This window comes from Sebastes umbrosus, chromosome 5 (assembly GCF_015220745.1).
Source record: "Sebastes umbrosus isolate fSebUmb1 chromosome 5, fSebUmb1.pri, whole genome shotgun sequence".
Classification (NCBI taxonomy): domain Eukaryota; kingdom Metazoa; phylum Chordata; class Actinopteri; order Perciformes; family Sebastidae; genus Sebastes; species Sebastes umbrosus.
Genome location: NC_051273.1, coordinates 8053383 through 8072956, shown reverse-complemented (window position 1 = coordinate 8072956; position 19574 = coordinate 8053383). Strand labels below are relative to the sequence as shown.

Here is a 19574-nt window from a genome sequence, read left to right as displayed (position 1 = left end):
GGGTCCATGTTTACTTCCTGTCAGCTGATGTCATTCACGTACACTATAACAGGAAATAAATAGGGATCAGTGGTCTAAATGTTCTTTCTGTTATTGTTCTTAAATGAGTTGGTGCATGTTGAGGTACACTACAGCCCGGATAAATTGTATCCTTCCCCATTACTGTAGCTGAAATGTGGATAGCATTGTGTAGCGTTAGCAAGTAAGGAAGCAATTCGTATTGCAATGGTAGTTGTTTTCTGTACATGCTAAGATAACTGCAGAAAATCTTCATTTCGACTGGCACTGATTCATAGGTGTCACAATCGTTCCATCTACCCAGGGTGGAAATAATACAGACAGGTAAACAGGTGACGTGCCCCAAGCCCATATGTAAATGTGCAGCTATTTGCATAGTATTTCACCCATTTGCAAACAATGTTGGCACTGTTGGGAGGCGAATGCTGTGCAAAAATGTCAACAGGTCCTTAGCTGAGAGCGTTTGTCTGTAGTGTATTGCCACATTAAGAGTCTGGCTGTCAGAGCGCAGTGCACCTCTTGGACCATGAGGCTGCTGAGGCTGATTATGGGTTTGAATCACTGCTCCTGCTGCGGTGCTTTACTGCATCAGCTGGTTCTACTCTACTGGAAAGTAACAAAACTGAGATAGGCAAGCAAAAAAGAAAAGAAAAAAGTACTGTAAGAGATGAATTGAGATTTAGTCATAGAAAACCTCATATCACTGTTTACAATTGCGTCAGAAAAAAAGAGGGAGAGCGTCATTGATCTGATCCGGTGTCCTCAGTGTTTATTTTCCGTCTCCAGTAACTCAATATTAATATGTAACCAGACAGCCGAAAGAGCAAACACAGGAGAAAGCAGGAGGATACAAATGAGCTAGAGGAGAAATGAGTTTGAGGGGAGGCACAAGGACAGTAGGAGGAGGAGGAGGAGGAGGAGGAGGAGGAGGAAGGGAGGCAGAGAGAAAGAGGGGGAGAGAGCCTGATGAAGAGAAAGAGATAAAGAGAACAGAGGAAGAGATACATAAAAACAAAGTTGTTAAAACAAGAAATTCTATCAGTGCAGAGCAAGGGTGTTAAACTAACATACAAGGTGTGAAACTCTTGAGAAAGAAAGAAGGAGATAAAGAAAAAGAGATGTCTGCACTCGTGCGTATTTATGCTCTCAATATGGGAGTGTGCACGTTTTCTAAAAAGCTCTCCTGGCAGGCCAGTGATCTGTGCTGTGCATGGTTTAAGCCACCTGTCTCACACAAAGCTTGGCTCAGACCAAATATGGGTAACAGTGTTTCTTGGATCTATTAGAGATGCATTGTTTTAATTTCCAATGAATAAGTAGAAAATTGTTAAACTATGTGTTATAGCTGAATGCGGCTGTTGGATGTTTTAGATGTTTTAAGTTTGTTTGAATGCAAGTACAAACGGCCTGATTGATTCCATTCATGCATTCATTATCGACAACATGAACTGTTTTCCATCACAGTGTGTTGTACATCCACTTGGAAATGGAATCAGTGGATAAATAACACAATCTCCTCAATTACATTTACACTCAAGAAGTAGACATTTTGTTTGTATTTATTGGCACTGTCAATGTTAACGCGTTAACGCCACTAATTTCTTTAAGGCATTAACGCAATTCGATCTTTCGGAGGTTGTAGCGGGTTTTAAAGATACTGGCATCATATGAAACTAGAAAAAACCTAAGGCATCCATTGATACCAACCATGTCATACTAGCTTGTCGGGAAGGACGCTAAATAACGCTCTGAACTTGCGCTAAATTTTGGCGAGGAAAAACTGTCATAGCCATTTTCAAAGGGGTCCCTTGACCTCTGACCTCAAGATATGTGAATGAAAATGGGTTCTATGGGTACTCACGAGTCTCCCCTTTACAGACATGCCCACTTCATGATAATCACATGCAGTTTGGGGCAAGTCATAGTCAAGTCAGCACACTGACACACTGACAGCTGTTGTTGCCTGTTGGGCTTAAGTTTGACATGTTATGATTTGAGCATATTTTTTATGCTAAATGCAGTACCTGTGAGGGTTTCTGGACAATATGTGTCATTGTTTTGTGTTGGTAATTGATTTCCAATAATAAATATAAACATACATTTACATAAAGCAGCACATTTGTCCACTCCCGTGTTGACAAGAGTATTAAATACTTGACAAATCTCCCTTTAAGGTACATTATGAAAAGATAAAAATGAGCGATTAATCGTGATTAACTATGGATAATCATGCGATTAATCGCGATTAAATATTTTAATCGATTGACAGCCCAAGTATTTTATGTATCATATCAAAATCCAAGTTTTGTAAATGTACATCAAATATTTTGGTGTACTTCACTGACAGACTACAGTTGCTCATATATGTACAGGACCACTAAAATCACTCGTATGAACGCAGTGCTGGTATTACTACTCTATAAATGTGAGTAATAACAATGGGACTATTGTAATGCTTATATTTTTAGTAGTGTTGTGTGTGGCATTCTGCTAGCTGGCTTCATCCTGTGTTCTCTCTCTGTAGCACATATCAGTCTATCAGTAGGTCAAGGACACAGTTACTGCCAGTAAGGAGGCCATGCAGTGTGTGTTTGTCCCCTAATCCCCCTCCACCCCTCTCTCTTTCACACACACACTCAAACAGAGTTGAAATGATAGCTCACTGTTACACTTTCCCCCGGTGGCTTGGTTTGTGAGGCATCTCATTTATGAAAAGTGTGTGTGTGTATTTGTGTAACGGATGAACAGGTGTCAGAGTAAACACATCTTTCCTCTTTGCCTGTTGGCTTTCTCACCTCACATTTAGATAACCTTGTACACTTTCCACTGCATAGAATATGATTCGCTCTAGAGTGACTTGCAGAGTGCAGCAGAGGATTAAGAAATATCTGTGCCGGCAAACAAGCTGATAGATAAAAGGGTCAAAACAGCATCTAGACCGTCTGAAAGGTAATCTGCAGTCCGTTTGCTCTTTATTTGCTGTAAATTGAGAGTAGAAGCTGTAGGACAGTTTCTGCAACACAGGGATGGGATTTGCCATTGCATTGAAATTATAGTAATTGACATTTAACTACTCTGCAGCGATAAATTCTGCCACTGATTTCACTTCCTGGGACGAAGTGCTGCTAAGGATTCAGTATCTTGTTTAAAGACGCTGAAGCAGGATGGATGCTAAGTGGATGTCATCAGTTTGAACGAAGGCCTTTTTACTTGTTTACCCAAACTGCTGTCCCGAAAAGAGCATAGTGCTGTCAATTGACGCCCATAGCACTCAGCGGACGTGAAAGTGATACAATTACTGCTTTTCAGGAGCATTGACTTGCTGGGCAATATAACAGTGTTTAAGCAGCAGTGGGTAGAAATGGAGCAAATATGAATAGCAAAAAGTTATTTTTATAAAACGGTCACTATATCCTGACAGTAGTGCATGAGACAGGTAATCTGAAAAAAAATCATGTGCCTCTGTGTCCTCCGGTGTTCCTAATGGCATCTGCAACATTTCACAGACCGGAGGAAAACAACCAAACAGAGCTGATCTGGAGCCTGAGCAGCTGTCAATCACTCGCAAACTCCGATCAAACAGTCAAACTAGGCAGCGCTGATCAAATATGAATCAATATTCTGTTACTGTAATGCCTATTTTTTCGCCTAAAATGTTTTCAGAAACATCTTGTAGTGTACGGTTTAGCTGTAAAATGAGAAGGTTTGCGACCCGGCAGTTGAAGAAGTATCAAGCACCGCCCACCAGCGAGAGCATAGCCAATAGGGAACGCTCAACAGGAACGCTCTCTCTCTCTGAAATGACCTGTGATTGGCCAAAGTCTCCCGTCACGGCCTAGATTTTCTAAAGCCTGAAAACAGAGCCATGAGGAGGTGCAGAAGTCTAGTTTTCTTTAAGAGCACTTGAGTAACGATATCGACTCCGGCCCAAGCAGGAAAAGTTAACAATGTTTGGTTTGTTTGTTCTTGGCTACTGGTTAAACATGGCGGACTCCCTGAAAAGAGGATCCGCTTCGTATGTAGATATGAAGCGCTCATTCTAAGGTAACAAAAACACAACGATTCTTATACTTTATAAATGTTACACAGTGTTTCTTAAATAGCTGCACTTTAGTTCGAAACACTGTTGTCATAGTTTACGACAATGGCAAATGCAATTTAGTTTGATGTAATGGCTCTGCTCAAGTCATCTTTCTAGCCCAATTTTTATCAGGCGAGACAAAAAATGTCCGTTTAGCGTTTGGGCTAGAACAAGCTTCTCTGGGCTGCATGTACGCACTCAGATGTTTGCGTGGCTATGTCTTTTATACTTGTATGAACCTTCTCCCAGCAGAAAGCTGGATTATACTGACATTACTTTTATTCATTTGACAGATGCTTTTGTGCAAAGCGATGTACAAATGAGTCACAAAGAGAAGCCTTCAAGAATAAGTGCAGCAGCACTCCGCTCCATGTTTCACCTAACACGAGTGCCACAAGGCTACAGGTGATTATAAGTGCATAGCAAATGGCATTCTTTTTTTTGAGAGAAAGAGAGAGAAAAATAAGGATTGAGAGATGGAGAGAAAGAGCATATTAGGTGAGTAAATGCTCTCAAAGAGATAGGACTTCAAGTGAGTTTTGAAGACAGAGGGTTTCACCTGAATAAATTGAGTTCAGTAACTCGTTCCACTACAGAGGAGAATGCAGGAGAAGAGTTTGGATTGAGATTTAGTGAATGAGAAGGCCTATAAACCTGAATGAGGGAGTCCAGGTAGGTGGTTTGCAGTCCTAGTGGCCACTCTATAGGCGAACATTAGTTACTAAATGTGGAATCAACCAGATTGAGATTTCAAAGGATTTCAGAGGTGTGCGTGTCGGCTCCTACAAGCCTCCACGACCTATGGTTACCTCTAACACCCTTCTCCGCATAGAGCTGCAAAGACTTTCTTTTACGTGTATCTTCGCTGAACTATAATTCCAGTCTAAATCTGTACAGATAATATACTAGATCAGTGGTTCCCAACCTGGGGTCCGGGGCCCCCTTAGTGGGGCGCCAAATATCACAGGTGGTCCGCCAGGATTTGTTGTCAAAATTAGATTTGCACATTTATAACTAAAATCATAATCACACACTTACTGGATAATTTATACATTGTCTGTATTTAAAACTATTTAAAAAGATATCTTTTTTTGCTACTTAGTCGCCCACGTTCTGTTTAAAGCCAGTATTTCTGCACAGTTGCAGATAAAGATCAGGCTTCACTATTATTATTAGTATTATGCTATTAGTAGAATTAGATTCCAGTGATGGCTGCGTAAGATTGTTTCTGACTCGTGTGATCCAAACATTTCCAATAACTCCAGAGTGTTCAAAAAAAGTCTGAAGTCAACATTTGTTGAAAAAAGATAGATGTATTCATGTAAACATGTTTTTATCTAACAAAATATTATGCTTCAATGCATATTTGTTGGCATTTATCCTTTCAAAGACAACATTTTCACTGCAGTCAAAAAACAACAAAGGGATGCCCGCACCTTTATTAATGATGCGGTCTATCAGCAATTTGATAACACCATAAATTAAATAGATTTATAATAACAATAAATCAATTTAAGCTCTAACATTATTATTGTAAATTAAATTAAGTTATTACAAAAAAAGATCATATTATGTATCAGCATTCGCTTGGCGAATCCATCAAGACGTCATCAGTTTATGTTGACGAGTTATATTCATTTAAAGAAAGGTGATTTAATAAAAAAAAGACTAATTTATCAAACTCATTTAATACGCTGAATCACCTTATTCAATTTGAGGATTTTTGATTTTGTTTTTTAGGATGATGATGTTAGATACAAGTAAGGGGGGCTTCAAGGAAAATAGGTTGGGAACCACTGTACTAGATGATAAAAATATGCCTTTTGTATCATAGAGATACAATAGCTTGAATTGGTTTAAATAAAATGTGTGGACAGCAGTAAAATTAAATGAAATTAAAATTAAATAACATAAAGTAAGTGAAGGCTGGAGTGGTGGGTGGTGAGTTTGGGCTTGCATTGCAACCACCGGTCAGTGAGTAGAAGTTTAAAAGTTGGCAGCAGCAGTGTTTAGCAAGTATGGAGCTGAGTGCTCACGGTTTCCTACCTGTGAAGCTGATAAAAAGCTAATTTCATGTCCGTTCATGAACCTACAATATGCCTATGAGCTCTACCAGGTGTGAGACCAGGCTGATCACATTCCTCATCACGTCCATCCTCTCAGGGCAGTTTGCTTTACACCAAGTGTGTGTGTATATGTGTGCAGAAACTGGCCCTGGGCTTGAGGCTGGTGCTGGGGTACTGACTCGACTTGCTGGAAATGTCTGCTTCTTAAAGCGTTCAAACATGCAGATAGACCACTATAGCCCAGCATGGAACAGAATGACATACTTAGTTATATTATAGCACAGCTTGACATAGAGGAGCATACCGTAGGACAGGAAACAGCTTGTCCCGCTGCTCCTGCCTACATACTGTCCAGGTTCTCCATCTAATCACTGTCGGTCATAAAGACCTGCAATGGGGCAAGACAGGTGTCTTTTTAAATGTGTAATGATGTTAAAAAAGTCTGTCAAGGTTTATGGCAACTACCCATCTCTGGTAAGAGGCAACGAAATGTAGCTCTATTTGTCTCAAAATATAAAATCCGGTCTCATGATTTGCAGTTTTTGGGTTGAGTTTTAGAGTAGGAGTGTTTGCTCACACTCTCACTTTACTGAGCTCAGTGGCTGTTTTGAAACACTTGCGAGCGTCGCTTAGCTATTATGGCAGTGTTAATTAGGAAGCTGTTGAAATGGCGTAGTGGGAATCTCAATGAAACAGTTAGAACATCGTAGAGCAGCGTGAAGGGCTAATGAAAGTAAAAACATTAAAACATGGAATGAAAAAAGGAAATAGGGTGAAACAAACTGGAATATCATAAAAACGTGCAGCATGGTGTGCTCAACTGGTAAATTGTGTGGACTGTTTGGACTCCTAAAAATAGTCTTATGTGTTTTGTAATGTGCCAGTGCTGCGAGAGACACACTTTCAGCTCGATTTAAGTACTGAATAGCACAGAGACGAGTGATAAAACACCACCAGAGAGGGAATGAACACTCAGTAGCATAATTCAACCCTGTCTGACTGTCACAAAGTACTCTGCTATGTCAGTGTTTGTATCCTGTGCAGGCCAGCAGTAACTATCATTTAGTGGGGGGAAAAAGCTGGAAGCAGTTTCTTTGATTTTTACTTTTTTGTACACCACTTCACTTGATTTCTAATGTAAATTCCAGTTTTGTTGCTTGTTTTCTTCCCTCATTATTTCTAGCATGTAGGAAATGAGGTTTTCCTTTAGTCTATTACCTTTTATGTCAGAATTTTAGTCAATACCAGAGCTCAGTTTTATCCCCCAGAAACATGCACTGGGCTGGAGAAAGAGAGAGCTTTAAAAAAAAGTGCAATAAGAGAATAGAAACATGTCAGCATTGAAACAGCGGGATAAGCAGATATAGAAGAAGAAAGGGAGCATTGGCAACAGGACAAGAATTTGGTATCCGAATAGTTCTGGTTTCTGTTTGTAGTATTTGACCCGTCACGTTTGAGCGGGCTTTGGTTGCATGCATGTAAACAATCCCTGTGGAGAGCAAAAGAGGCGGAACGCACTGGCCGAAATACAACCTCAAAACCCATCGGCTAATGTCTGACAATGATTTAGCTTTTTATTAACTACAAAAATAGACTGTTAACCAAGTGTAAACTGGCTACTTGTGAAACAATCCGGTCATAGACTTTGTCCCCAACTCCAAAAACTGGCACGGCCATTTCAAAGGGGTCCCTTGACCTCTGACCTCAAGATATGTGACTGAAAATGGTTTCTATGGGTACCCACGAGTCTCCCCTTTACAGACATGCCCCACAGTATAAATGTGTTATTTTTGCCTCTTCTAAAATGGTGTATTTGAATATTTCTGCATACTGGGGTCCCTAAACAGTCTTGGAATTACATAAATTGGGTATCACTGTTAAGCTGAGACTCTTAATGGATCCCATGAGCCCAACTGTATTCATGTGTGATGATGTTAGTCCGCTTAGTAGCCATTTTTTTAAATTTCACCTCACTGTATAAAATGACCTGTGGTGACCTCTAGGATAATCACAGCCTCATGAAACTTTACAGCCACAAACTGGAGACCTAGGACATTCAGAGGATGGATAGCTCTCCTATCTATATTGACAATAAGGGGGTTTCTGAGCAGTTTCAAGAACAGAAGTGCTCACCATCCAATCGACTAAAGATGCAATTCTTGCAGAAATCTCCAAATGTCAAAAGTTTTTGATACCAAATCAAAAACATGACTTTTTCTATGTTGTTCCTCGAGGTCTTGGTGTCTTAATTTGATATTTTGGAGGAATAATTGATAATTTTAATCAATTCTTGATTGGTAAAAAACGGTTAAAGTTAGCACCAAATCTGTGTAACAAATGGTATCAACCCACAAATTGCTGCAACAACTTATGAGACCTAATACAGCATGGGAATGACCATCATATACTTTGATCATAATGTTCTAAACCCTTATACACTTTTACAATTCATTTTGATAAATTAATTAATTAACTAATGTTAATTACAGATTAATGACTAGAACAGCCTGACACACAGTGCTGAGCTGCATCTCTAATTCATTTTCAGGCTTTCAGATGATGTACACCACTTCTTCTTCTGTGCCATCTACTGCTTACCTGCTATCTCCCCCTAAAGACCCTCTGTACCCCCCTGAAAAAGACAGACAAAAACGGGTCTATTGTGGGTTTCAGAGGGTTAATTATATTTATTCACAAATTAAAAAAAATATGTCAAACACCACTAATAATTTTCCAATAGGGACATGAACATTGTATCAATAAATTACAACACCCTCGTTAGTTCTTGTCCACCGTGTTGAATGATGACGCAGCAGCCAGCTGCTCCTGGTGTCACTCATCGCACGGCTAAATATAATAATATTAAGCTCTATCTAAGAAGCACTGGACATGGTATGTGCTTCTTATGTGTGTATTATTAACATGATAATATCAATATCAATATCTAATTTTTTTAATATCACGTTTCTTATCAATACCGGTATATCGTGCCACCCCGAGTTGCTATGGAGCAAAATCACAAAACAAAACACCTCTTTTCTTTCTCTCTCTATCTCGCTCTGCTCTGATTTTAAGGGCGAGCGAGCTCGACCCTCTGCGTGGGCTGCCTTGCGTGGCCTTCACAGATATGAAACATGCCTGCTCACTGTGTACAGTACATGAGTGGGCTGTATAGTGGTGAGAGAGAAAGAAAAAGAGAAAAATGTTGCCCTACATATTAGTAAACCCCATCGTTGTATGACCACTTGAGCTAGATTTTTTTTTTTGTCTTTATAGAAATTGTGATAAATGGGATTGGAAATGTTTTCTGTCCACACGATCTCCTGGAAATGTCAAACCTGCTTTTATATGAATCTTTGAATGGAAGCATAAAACATGGCCATCATTAGCTGATGGTGAATAAAAGCATAGGATTTGGGCAACATTAGCTGACATTACTGAGCAGACACATCCTCCCAAATACTAATCAGTTCTTGAAAGACTGTTTTCACTTTTATTTCCCTTTGTTCACATTCAGGCCCATTTATACACCCTGTTCATTTGCTTTGAATCAGCTCTTGAAAATGCATGCCATTCACATTTATTCACTGTATATGAAGTGTTTAATTAGGGCTATCAAAGTTCCCGTGATAACGCGTTACCGCAAATTCCTTTTTAACGCCACTAATTTCTTAAAAGCATTAACGCAATTCGATCTATTGGAGGTTGTAGCGAGCTCAGTTTTACACCTAGAGTGAAGTTACTCGCATCATATGAAACTACAAATCTTAAAGAAACGTTGATTCATTCATTGATATTGAATCATTGATACCAACCATTTTATACTTGGAGGCTAAATAACGCTCCAAACTTGCGCAAAATTTTGACGAGGAAAAAACGGTCATGGCCATTTTCAAAGGGGTCCCTTGACCTCTGACCTCAAGATATGTGAATGAAAATTGATTCTTTGGGTACCCACGAATCTCCCCTTTACAGACATGCCCACTCTATGATAATCACATGCAGTTTGGGGCAAGTCATAGTTAGGCAGCACACTGGCACACCATGTTGTGATTTGAGCAAATGTTTTATACTAATGCAGTACCTGTGAGGGTTTCTGGACAATATTTGTCATTGTTTTGTGTTGTTAATTGATTTCCAGTAATAAATATATACATACATTTGCATAAAGCAGCATATTTGTCCACTCCCATGTTGATAAGAATATTAAATACTTGAAAAAAAAACCTTTAAGACACATTTTGAACAGATAAAGAATGAGTGATTAATTTGCGACTAATCGTGACTAACTATGGACAATCTTGCGATTAATCAAGATTAAATATTTTAATCGATTGGCAGCCCAAGTTTTATTAGATTTGGATGGTAACATAGTGAGATAAAGGATGGAAAGAAGTGTAAAAGACATGATCCCGGTGAATTCAGTGTGTCTGCACCGGAGGATAAAACAGTTTGAAAGTCCTGCCTGATGTGCATCATCCTGCTGCAGACTGGCCATTACATCTTGTCTCTGGTGGCACTTAACAATAATTGCTTTAGTCTGAAGTGACCTTTCCAGTGCCACAGAGTTTAGATCATGGCGCGCAGGTTGTTTTAGCGCTGTGGATTTTGATCTTATTTATTTTTTTGTTTAGTTTAGTTGCTCACTGCTCAGTCCTCGCGCCTACACTGTGCTCCTGAAAAAAACACCTGCTGCCAAGCCGTGAACAGTTTGTTCTGTCAGTTACTTGTGTGCTGTAGAGACTCTCTGTGGCTACGTAACAGTGAAACCCATCAGGAAGGTACCAAGGCTAACAGTTAGCAGCGGACTTCATAACACACTCAGACAGGATGTGGGGATCTCTTGCTGAGCTTTCTTCAGGAGAGTGGACGACACTCCACTTTAAAAGACATTTTCCAAATGTATTACTTTCATATGCAGCTGCGTGTGTGTGTGTGTGTGTGTGTGTGTGTGTGTGTCTGTGTGTGTGTGTCCCTCATGTGGATTGAAGTGCAGTGTTGTGGGCTGCAGTAATTATGAGCCTGACAGGAGACAGAAAGCTTTTCATCTTAAAAATACATTTAAGAACAAAAACATAATTACCCGTTAGAGACAAATAACTGCATTGTATAAGTGTCGGATCCAAGAGTTTACCGTGAAGAAAGAGTTTTCTCAAGTGTCGAAAAATACCTTTTTTATCATTGTGATGAGCAAAAATCAATTTTTATGAGATTTACCTAAACTCAAGTTGTCATAGTGAATATTTGAATGCTCTGATAATTATTGAAAGCAGTTGGTTAGTTAATAATAATTGTCTTGTTGTTAGAATAATACTGTCATGACGACTGCATCCTGACAGTAACTACCGAGTTGTATTTGCTGACCATATTTAATCGCACATTTTCATTCAAGTGATGCGTTTAGTCATTTGCTAAAATTGTTAACTGATAACTTGATTCTAGGGCTGTCCTCGACCATAGAAATACTTTGTCAACTAACACTCATACGATTTTGTCGACTAATTGATTAGTGGATTTAATCCACAGATCTGTAAAACTAAGTTTCTCCATAAACAATCACACAAAAGCCCCAGTTTATATCTTGTATTTACCAGAGATGTGCTCAAAAGTTTTTCGGAAATAAGTTATTCAAAGCATAAAAATGACTATTCGACTAAAAATACCGTAGTCGACTTAGACCAAAATGACTGATTAGGAGGAGGAAACCCTACTTGATTCACTGCAAATTAACTGATAACTTTGGTAACAATTCAGAATAATTACATACAAAATACCAAAAAGTGCTGGAGATAAAAATTTAATTGTCTTATATTTTACCGCAATGCTTTGGTCATTTCAAACAATTATTGCCATGTAAAATAAACTTGTTCAAACTCTACAGTGTGCCTTGGATTATTTTTGAAGGAGACTTGCATTTTATACTTTTTTGAGATCATATTCACCCGTGCAATGAGCCCTTCACAAGATTGAACAAGCACAGTACACCTGAAGGATCCAAAGAGCACCTGAGTCTATATGATTACCACAAAAACCCAGCAGCGCTTCTACTCAGTCGTCTTCATATTTAAAAATATTTTTGATCAAATTGTAATTTTGTCTTGATCAAGCATTTGAACATTTGGTCATTTTGGCATCTTGGTGATCTCGTGGCTCAAGTCCCGTGTGTTTCTCTCTTTCCGTCTCTTTACAGGAAGTCCATGAGATTCTGAAAGAATATGAACTGAAGTACTGCTTTGTGGACCGCAACAAAGGCACAGGTAAAACTCACACCTAACAACACACACACACACACACACACACACACATGCTTGTACCCATATAATTGTGAGGACCCTCATTGACATAATGCTTTTCCTAACCATAACCTTTAACCATCACAACTAACTGTATACTAAAGTTAACTCCAACTGGTCCTCACAAAGATAGACGTCCAAGTGCACGTACACACACACAAATCCAGCTCAAATGATCTTGTAAGTGTTACAGGATCATTTGAGCAGTAACCCTAAACCTACAGCTATGTCATTCTGTGTCTGTCATCACTAATTAGTATTTATAGTTATATGGAAAGTAGATCAGTGGATGCGTGACTGTAACACTTGTTTTACATACTGTAGACATAGTGGAGGGGTCACGCTGGTGACACTTCAGCCTGTGACTCTGAGGACCGAGATATGTCTCATAACTCAGCCAGTACTAAATATAAATATACTTATAATAATATAGCACAGATGGTGATTATATGACCTATGTATGTATGTTTAGGACAACAGAAGGACTTTGGACTGTCAGTTACTCAACATTTGTCTCTGAATTGACTGAAATAAATTAAATTCAACCTAGAATTTAATGTTTATTGGTAAAACTGAGTTGTAAAACTGATACAGTCTAATACACCAAAAACTACACCCTCCAAAATGTTCATAAAGTTTAATCAACACCTCTGTAAAACAGAACAAAAACTGAACATTATTACCTTCATGAAGGGGAGGATTTCTTGCTAGAGCTGTTGTATTAGACTGCATTAGTTTTAGCTAGGTGGACCTTATAAACTGGTAACTGAGTGTATAATATTGACACAAGAAAGAAGAGTATTGCAGTTTAGAACAATTTCCATAGGTTTTTTTTTGTCATTTTTCTCCTGTTAAAAGTTTTTTGTGGGGAGAGGGTTACTTATCTGCATAGAGGGTCTAAGGATAGAGTGCTATACTGATTTTAAAGTCCCTTGTGGCGAATTTTAAATGGTTAATCTATTCCTCAGGCTGGATGGGCACTGCAGTGATACCTACTTAAAAACAGGTTAGCTGGTTAGTAGAAGCGATTGCAAAAGCGACGGGTGGTTTGAGCGTTAGCGTGACTTGCATGAGGAGTAAGTGATGGGTTCAGTTTAAGTGGTTGTAAAATAAAGAAAGCATTTGATTGGCAGCTTGGTTCTTAAGTTTAAATGGATGGAATTCAAATAAATCTGTTTTTACAGTCTTTGCACAAATGATGGGTGTTGGGCTGGAACGATTTGCAAATTCTTTGCATCTAAGCTTAATTTAATTCCCCCTCCTCCTCGTTCACACTGGGTTTGCGGTGGCGCTAATTAACGATGCGCCGATTGATTTTGCGAGTGCAACTGAAGGTGGACACCTGGGCTGTCCCAAGCTATCCCAAAACAATTATTGTCATTGGTTTGTAGTCATAGTTGTAATTACATATGTCCTCTGGACAGCACGCACCGAAGAGAGAGAGACAGAGAGGGAGTGTGTGTGTGAAAAAGAGACAAACACACTCATTTCTGGCGAAAGAACGTCACGATTGATAAGATGACAGACGTCCTTTTATTCAAAATAGTGGATTTAGCTCCTGTAGCGGGTTTTTTGCCCATATGACTTGATCTGTTTGGATGACTCGCACCGCGCCAGTCTGCAGTCCGAGTGCTCAGCACTCAGAGAGGAGAGACGGATAGGCCCATACAGACGAGCAGCGAGAGCACACAGGGAGCAAGAAAATTAAAAGTAGAAAACATAAAAACATACTCAAATACACTTTGCACATACTCAATCACAGACTCACACATAGTAAATTGAACTAAATGAACTCTTAGCCATATTTTATTTGGTTATATATTTAATCCATAACCAAAACCTATCTGTGAATTAGCTGCGTATAAAGTGAGCCACTCATTCTAAAGGGTTTTCCACATCCTCCTCACCTTCTGGGTACATTTGGTCCTCATAAGTCTTGATATACAATAAGACACACACACACACACACACACACACAGAGAGATGAGAGAGAGCGGACCCCCTGCCCTTAGAGTGAGTCCCTTTCCAGGGAAATCTCTTCCATAGTGCCTATATTTAGTCGTTGCTGTCAGCCAAGCTCCTGAAACATAACGCTTCTGGAAAGCAGAGGGGAGCTGTAAACAGCTGAGATATCAAAGCACCAGTATGTCCAAAAGGTTAATGGGGTTTAGGAGCAAATGAGAGCATGATGAAACACGGGCCCTCATCGGACCGGCAGCCGCGGTACTAATTAGCCCGCTGTGGTGATGTTGGGCTTTGATGTGTTGAGGTGGGTGGAGTGGGATGAGAATCCACCGTCAAGAACATCAGAAATTGTTGAAGGAAATGTACAATTCTTCCTAACAAACCCATAGTGATGACACCGCGTTCCTTTCCTCTTTTTCCTTTCTCACTTATAGCTCTTTATCTGTCTCTCAGAGGGGGAGAGGGGCAACAGGGAGAGACTGAATAACACAGAGAGAGGCAGCAATACAGAGAGCGTCTTCAGATCATATTCCAAAAGCTTTCTGTCCAAGCTAAAGTGCCAGAAAAATAATAGAAATTCAGTAAAAATAATTTTTTTCTTCCGCTTTCAAAGTTGTGCATTGCCTCAGTCCTCTGGTAAGGAGCGGGGTTGAATAGATGGATAGAAGGTCTTTGCAGGTTAAACCTCCAGGGAAACAGCTTTTTGAAATAATGTGACGTATCAGCCATATTGATAAATGAGTTACAGAAAGAGTTTGAGGTGACAGAAAGATTTTTTTTTAAATTTTATTTTATTTATACAAATTTAATTTAAAATAATAAATCGTACACCAGCAACTCGGTAAAGAATCTTTAATATTAATAGAATTTTTATTTAATTTTGGGAATTACAATTCAAGTGTAAACCTTTTTAATGCAGCAAAAAAATGGATCCATTGTCACCGTTACCCGATCCAGCTATTTGAGTCAGTATCGGCCCGATATCCGATCAAGTATCAGTATCGGTGCATCCCTACCCGCTCTACCTCCTCAGTCACAGCCACCCCACAAAGGTGGCCAACTATGTTCCATGGAGAGCCAACAATCTGCAGCATTTTACTGCAACCAAAGACTGCTTTGAGTAGAGGGGAAGAACTTATCAGTGAACTCGCCTGCTGAGGTGATCGGTAGGAATGAAAACCTGCACGCTATTAACTCTCCATGAAACACTGTTGGCCACCCCGGCTGGACATTTTCATTTTTAAAAATGTTTTCTCCTACTGTACAACACAAGACCACTATTTTTCAAAGCATTTTCAAATAGAAAAAAATGGTAACTTATTTTTACTGTAGCCCCTACTTGCAGAAAACATTTTATGACCTTGGGCATTAAGCTAAAACGCTGTTAATCATGAAACCATTTTGTTTTCTGCTGGAGCTGTGCTGTTGGCATGTTAGTGTTAGTGTTTTCTGTGTAGTCGATGTGGACAAGCCCCAACAGTTAAACTTAGTGACACTGTTCATTAACGCTTTGACCCTAATCAAATAAGTACAAATGGTATTGTTTAAGGTGGGATGCTGCGTCAGCAGGCAGGCTGCACACTGTTCCCTCAGCTGGTATAAGTGCGTACGTGTGGTGGGAGATTCCCGACTGCCTCAGTTAGAGGTGTGAAAGATTGATTTCAAGCCTCTGTAGCTTTTCACTTTGTGTGTGTCTGTGTGTCTGTGTGTGCGCTGAAGGGTTGAATATTTTCTTGATCCGGTAACCCCGTGGCTTGTCGCCTCTTCACTTCAAACCCCGAACACACACAGACCTCTACTCAACCTCAACTGCTGTGCTTTATCACTGTGTGTATGTGTGTGTGTTTGTGCTGATATATGCCTGTGTGTGTGTGTGTGTGTGTGTTAGTTTGTGCTGATGTATGCCTGTGTGCCTGTGTGTGTGTGTGTGTGTGTGTTTGTTTAATATATGTCATAACAAATGTAAAGCTGTGTAAAGCAGCAGTGTTGGTCGTATGTGTGTGTGTGTGTTTGTTTAATATATGTCATAACAAATGTAAAGCTGTGTAAAGCAGCAGTGTTGGTCGTATGTGTGTGTGTGTGTGTGTGTGTGTGTGTGTGTGTGTGTGTGTGTGTGAGACACTGCGGTCAGCTTGAACTTGCTCGCCAACGGATCAGTTTTCATGGCAGCTGGATAACATCACCCAACCAAGTGTTTACAGCCTGACTCACTCTCTCCTTCCTCCCTACTTCTTTTCTCTCTTTCACCTTTTCTGTCTCTGGAAGTCTCACAGCTTTCAAAAAGCCTGTCTTGACTTTCCGTCTGTGCAATCATGCAACATCTGAGAGAGATTTGAAGTGAAGCACTCTGTGAAACGGTTTTAAGTGAATGAGCTGAAATGTGTTGAAAAGTTCTGAATTTGACGCTCTTGACGTCCAGACCGTCAGCACTGCTGGGAACACACAGTTGTGTTTTCCATTTTCCATTATTTTCCAAAGGGAAAAGATGCCAACATTGTACAGTATATGGTGATCAACAGTCTCATACAGACTCAGGCATATTGTTTTGACTATTTCTATTGAGTGAGGAAAGTAAATTTAAATATTGTGAACAGAAACATGTAATAATGGCAAATGTAAAATGGAAAGTTGTGAGATCATATTATAGAAACTAGGGGTGGGAATCACCAGACGCCTCATAATACGATATCACGATACTTAAGTCACGTTACGATGTTATTGCGATTTTAAACATTTTGCGATAAGGTATACTTCAATTTATTACCTTTACATTTGTTTTATCTAATAAGATTCAGTTTTCCCTCTGTTCATCTCAGAGTTTTCATTCACATATCTTGAGGTCAGAGGTCAAGGGACCCTTTGAAAATGGCCATGCCAGTTTTTCCTCGCCAAAATTTAGCGTAATTTTGGAGCGTTATTCAGCGTTTCTCCCTTGTCTTCCCTTGTATCATCACTTTGGATTTAAGACTGAGCCTGCTACAACCTCTGAAAGACAGAATAGTGGCTGTTGGATTAAGAGGTTAATAGTTTATATAATAAAATATTGATACTTGACGTCCGTGTATCGATACAACATTGCCACGCAAAATATGCTGTATCGAATTTTTTCTCCCCCCCTAGTTGAAAACGTTCTTTGTCATGTCTGTTAATTTCTGAAACTGTGAATATGAGAGCGTTCCTTCGCTTCAATATTTGTGTTACTTTCAGGTCTCAAAGGCTTCTTCTTGTATCTCTCCCTCTCTGCTTCGCTGATGTTTATTTGAGCAAGTTTTCTTTTTTGCAAGGTCACAGTGTGTGCCGTACCCTGGTATCCTTTCCATAATTTTTAGTTTCTGTTGGTGGCACTCCTTTTTTTTACTGTCAGGGGATGGCTGCTGTTTTGGTTGTTGCTAATGCTAACCACACAACATTTTATCTGTTTATTTTAGCAAAGTTTTGGTTGTTGTTGCTGCGACCTGACACCAGAGGTTTAGAAAACAGAAGTCTGAATTGCTTTTGTGTAGCATCAGTTGTCGATAAAGAGTAGCTGAACAACACTTGAACATGTTAAGTATTTCTTCTTTAGCTCTTACACACAGATAAACACACTCTTTTCTGTTGAATAGAAAGACCACTGAGCCATTATGAGACAATCTACTACTTGATACCGCTTCATATCAACAGAAACACGATGAAATGATTATTCTGTTAGAATCTAACAATAACATGAGTCATAATTTTTGAATGTAACAACAACATATCCCATGAGTCATAGTTTTTGAAAGCTAACAAAATGTTAATTGTTTTATTTACTTTCTTTCTCCTTATTCTAGTGTTTCTGTTGTTGTTTTTCTTGTACATAGTGCTTACACTAACATCTTGCTTATCCTGTAACAAAATGTGCTTATTAAGTTATTGGTAAAAAGTAGGGCTGTCAGTCGATTAAAATATCTAATCCCGATTAATCACATGATTGTCCATAATAAATCGCAATTAATAGCACATTTTTATCTGTTCGAAATTAACTTTAAATGTACTTTAAGTATTTAATACTCTTATCAACATGGGATCAAATATGCTGCTTTATGCAAACATATGTATACATTTATTATTGGAAATCAATTAACAACACAAAACAATGACAATGACTGCAGCCCAACAGGCAACAACAGCTGTCAGTGTGTCAGTGTACTGACTTGACTATGACTTGCCCCAAACTGCATGTGATTATCATAAAGTGGGCATGTCTGTAAAGGGGAGACTCGTGGGCCTCGCCGAAATTTAGCGTAAGTTTGAGTGTTATTTAGCCTCCTTCACGACAAGCTCATATGAAATGGTTGATACCAATAGGAACCTTAGGTTTTTTAGTCTCATTGGATCCAGTATTTTCTCTCTAGCTTCAAAACTGAGCCCACTATAACCTAAAAATCATAAGTTGCATGAACTTGTTACAGAAATAAGTGGAGTTAAAACAAATTTGCGTTAACGCGTTATTAACGCGTTAACTTTGACAGCCCTAGTAAAAAGGACAAGGCATTCATATGGTACTGACCAGCTTAGAATATGTACAGAAAGTGTCTGTCACAAAAGCTAATGCTGCTGCTAATTAGAAAAAAAAGACTTACAAAAACTAGGAAAATGCAATACAATATCTTCAATATCAGCAGGTGGTGAGAGAGAGTTAATGACTTAAAACATTGGCTTTGGGCAGGGTTCAAGCTTAAAAATGTGTTGGCCCAGTACGACTCATGTAGGCTCACTGTGGACAAGGACGAGCAGAGGGAACATAATCAATCTCAGCTCATATTTTACTCAGCAAAGAATTAGCCAGGAATTAGCTTTAGCCCGTCTAGGTAATCTCCTCATCTATTTCACAGGACGTAGCTGGCTTTAATGTAATTTGTTCAGCTTAAACAAGGGCGGGCATCAACAGGTCAGCGGGTTCAGTCACATTTCCCCGCAAGGTTGAATTATAAAAATGTTACATTTTTTATGAGGTGGAATTATTTGCCTGCAAATCATTCTGCATGGCTGATAATCTTTCATCAAACTCAAACTGGGCACACTTAATTTACACAAAATTTGTTTAACGTAGTGTTTTGTTAATATGGAGAATATTGAGTTTTGTTGCACATTTCATATCGCAGTATTCAAAAGAAGTCGTGTTTTGTC

At 39.2% G+C, this 19574-nt stretch overlaps 1 protein-coding gene across 1 annotated transcript in view; it reads left to right on the top strand.

Moving 5' to 3' along the window:
- Positions 1–19574, top strand: part of raver2 (ribonucleoprotein, PTB-binding 2) — a 96326-nt gene that overhangs the window by 11037 nt on the left and 65715 nt on the right. Inside the window, exon 2 of the mRNA XM_037770344.1 lies at positions 12356–12422. Within this exon, the coding sequence (XP_037626272.1) occupies positions 12356–12422 (67 nt within the window). The remainder of the gene's footprint in view (positions 1–12355; positions 12423–19574) is intronic.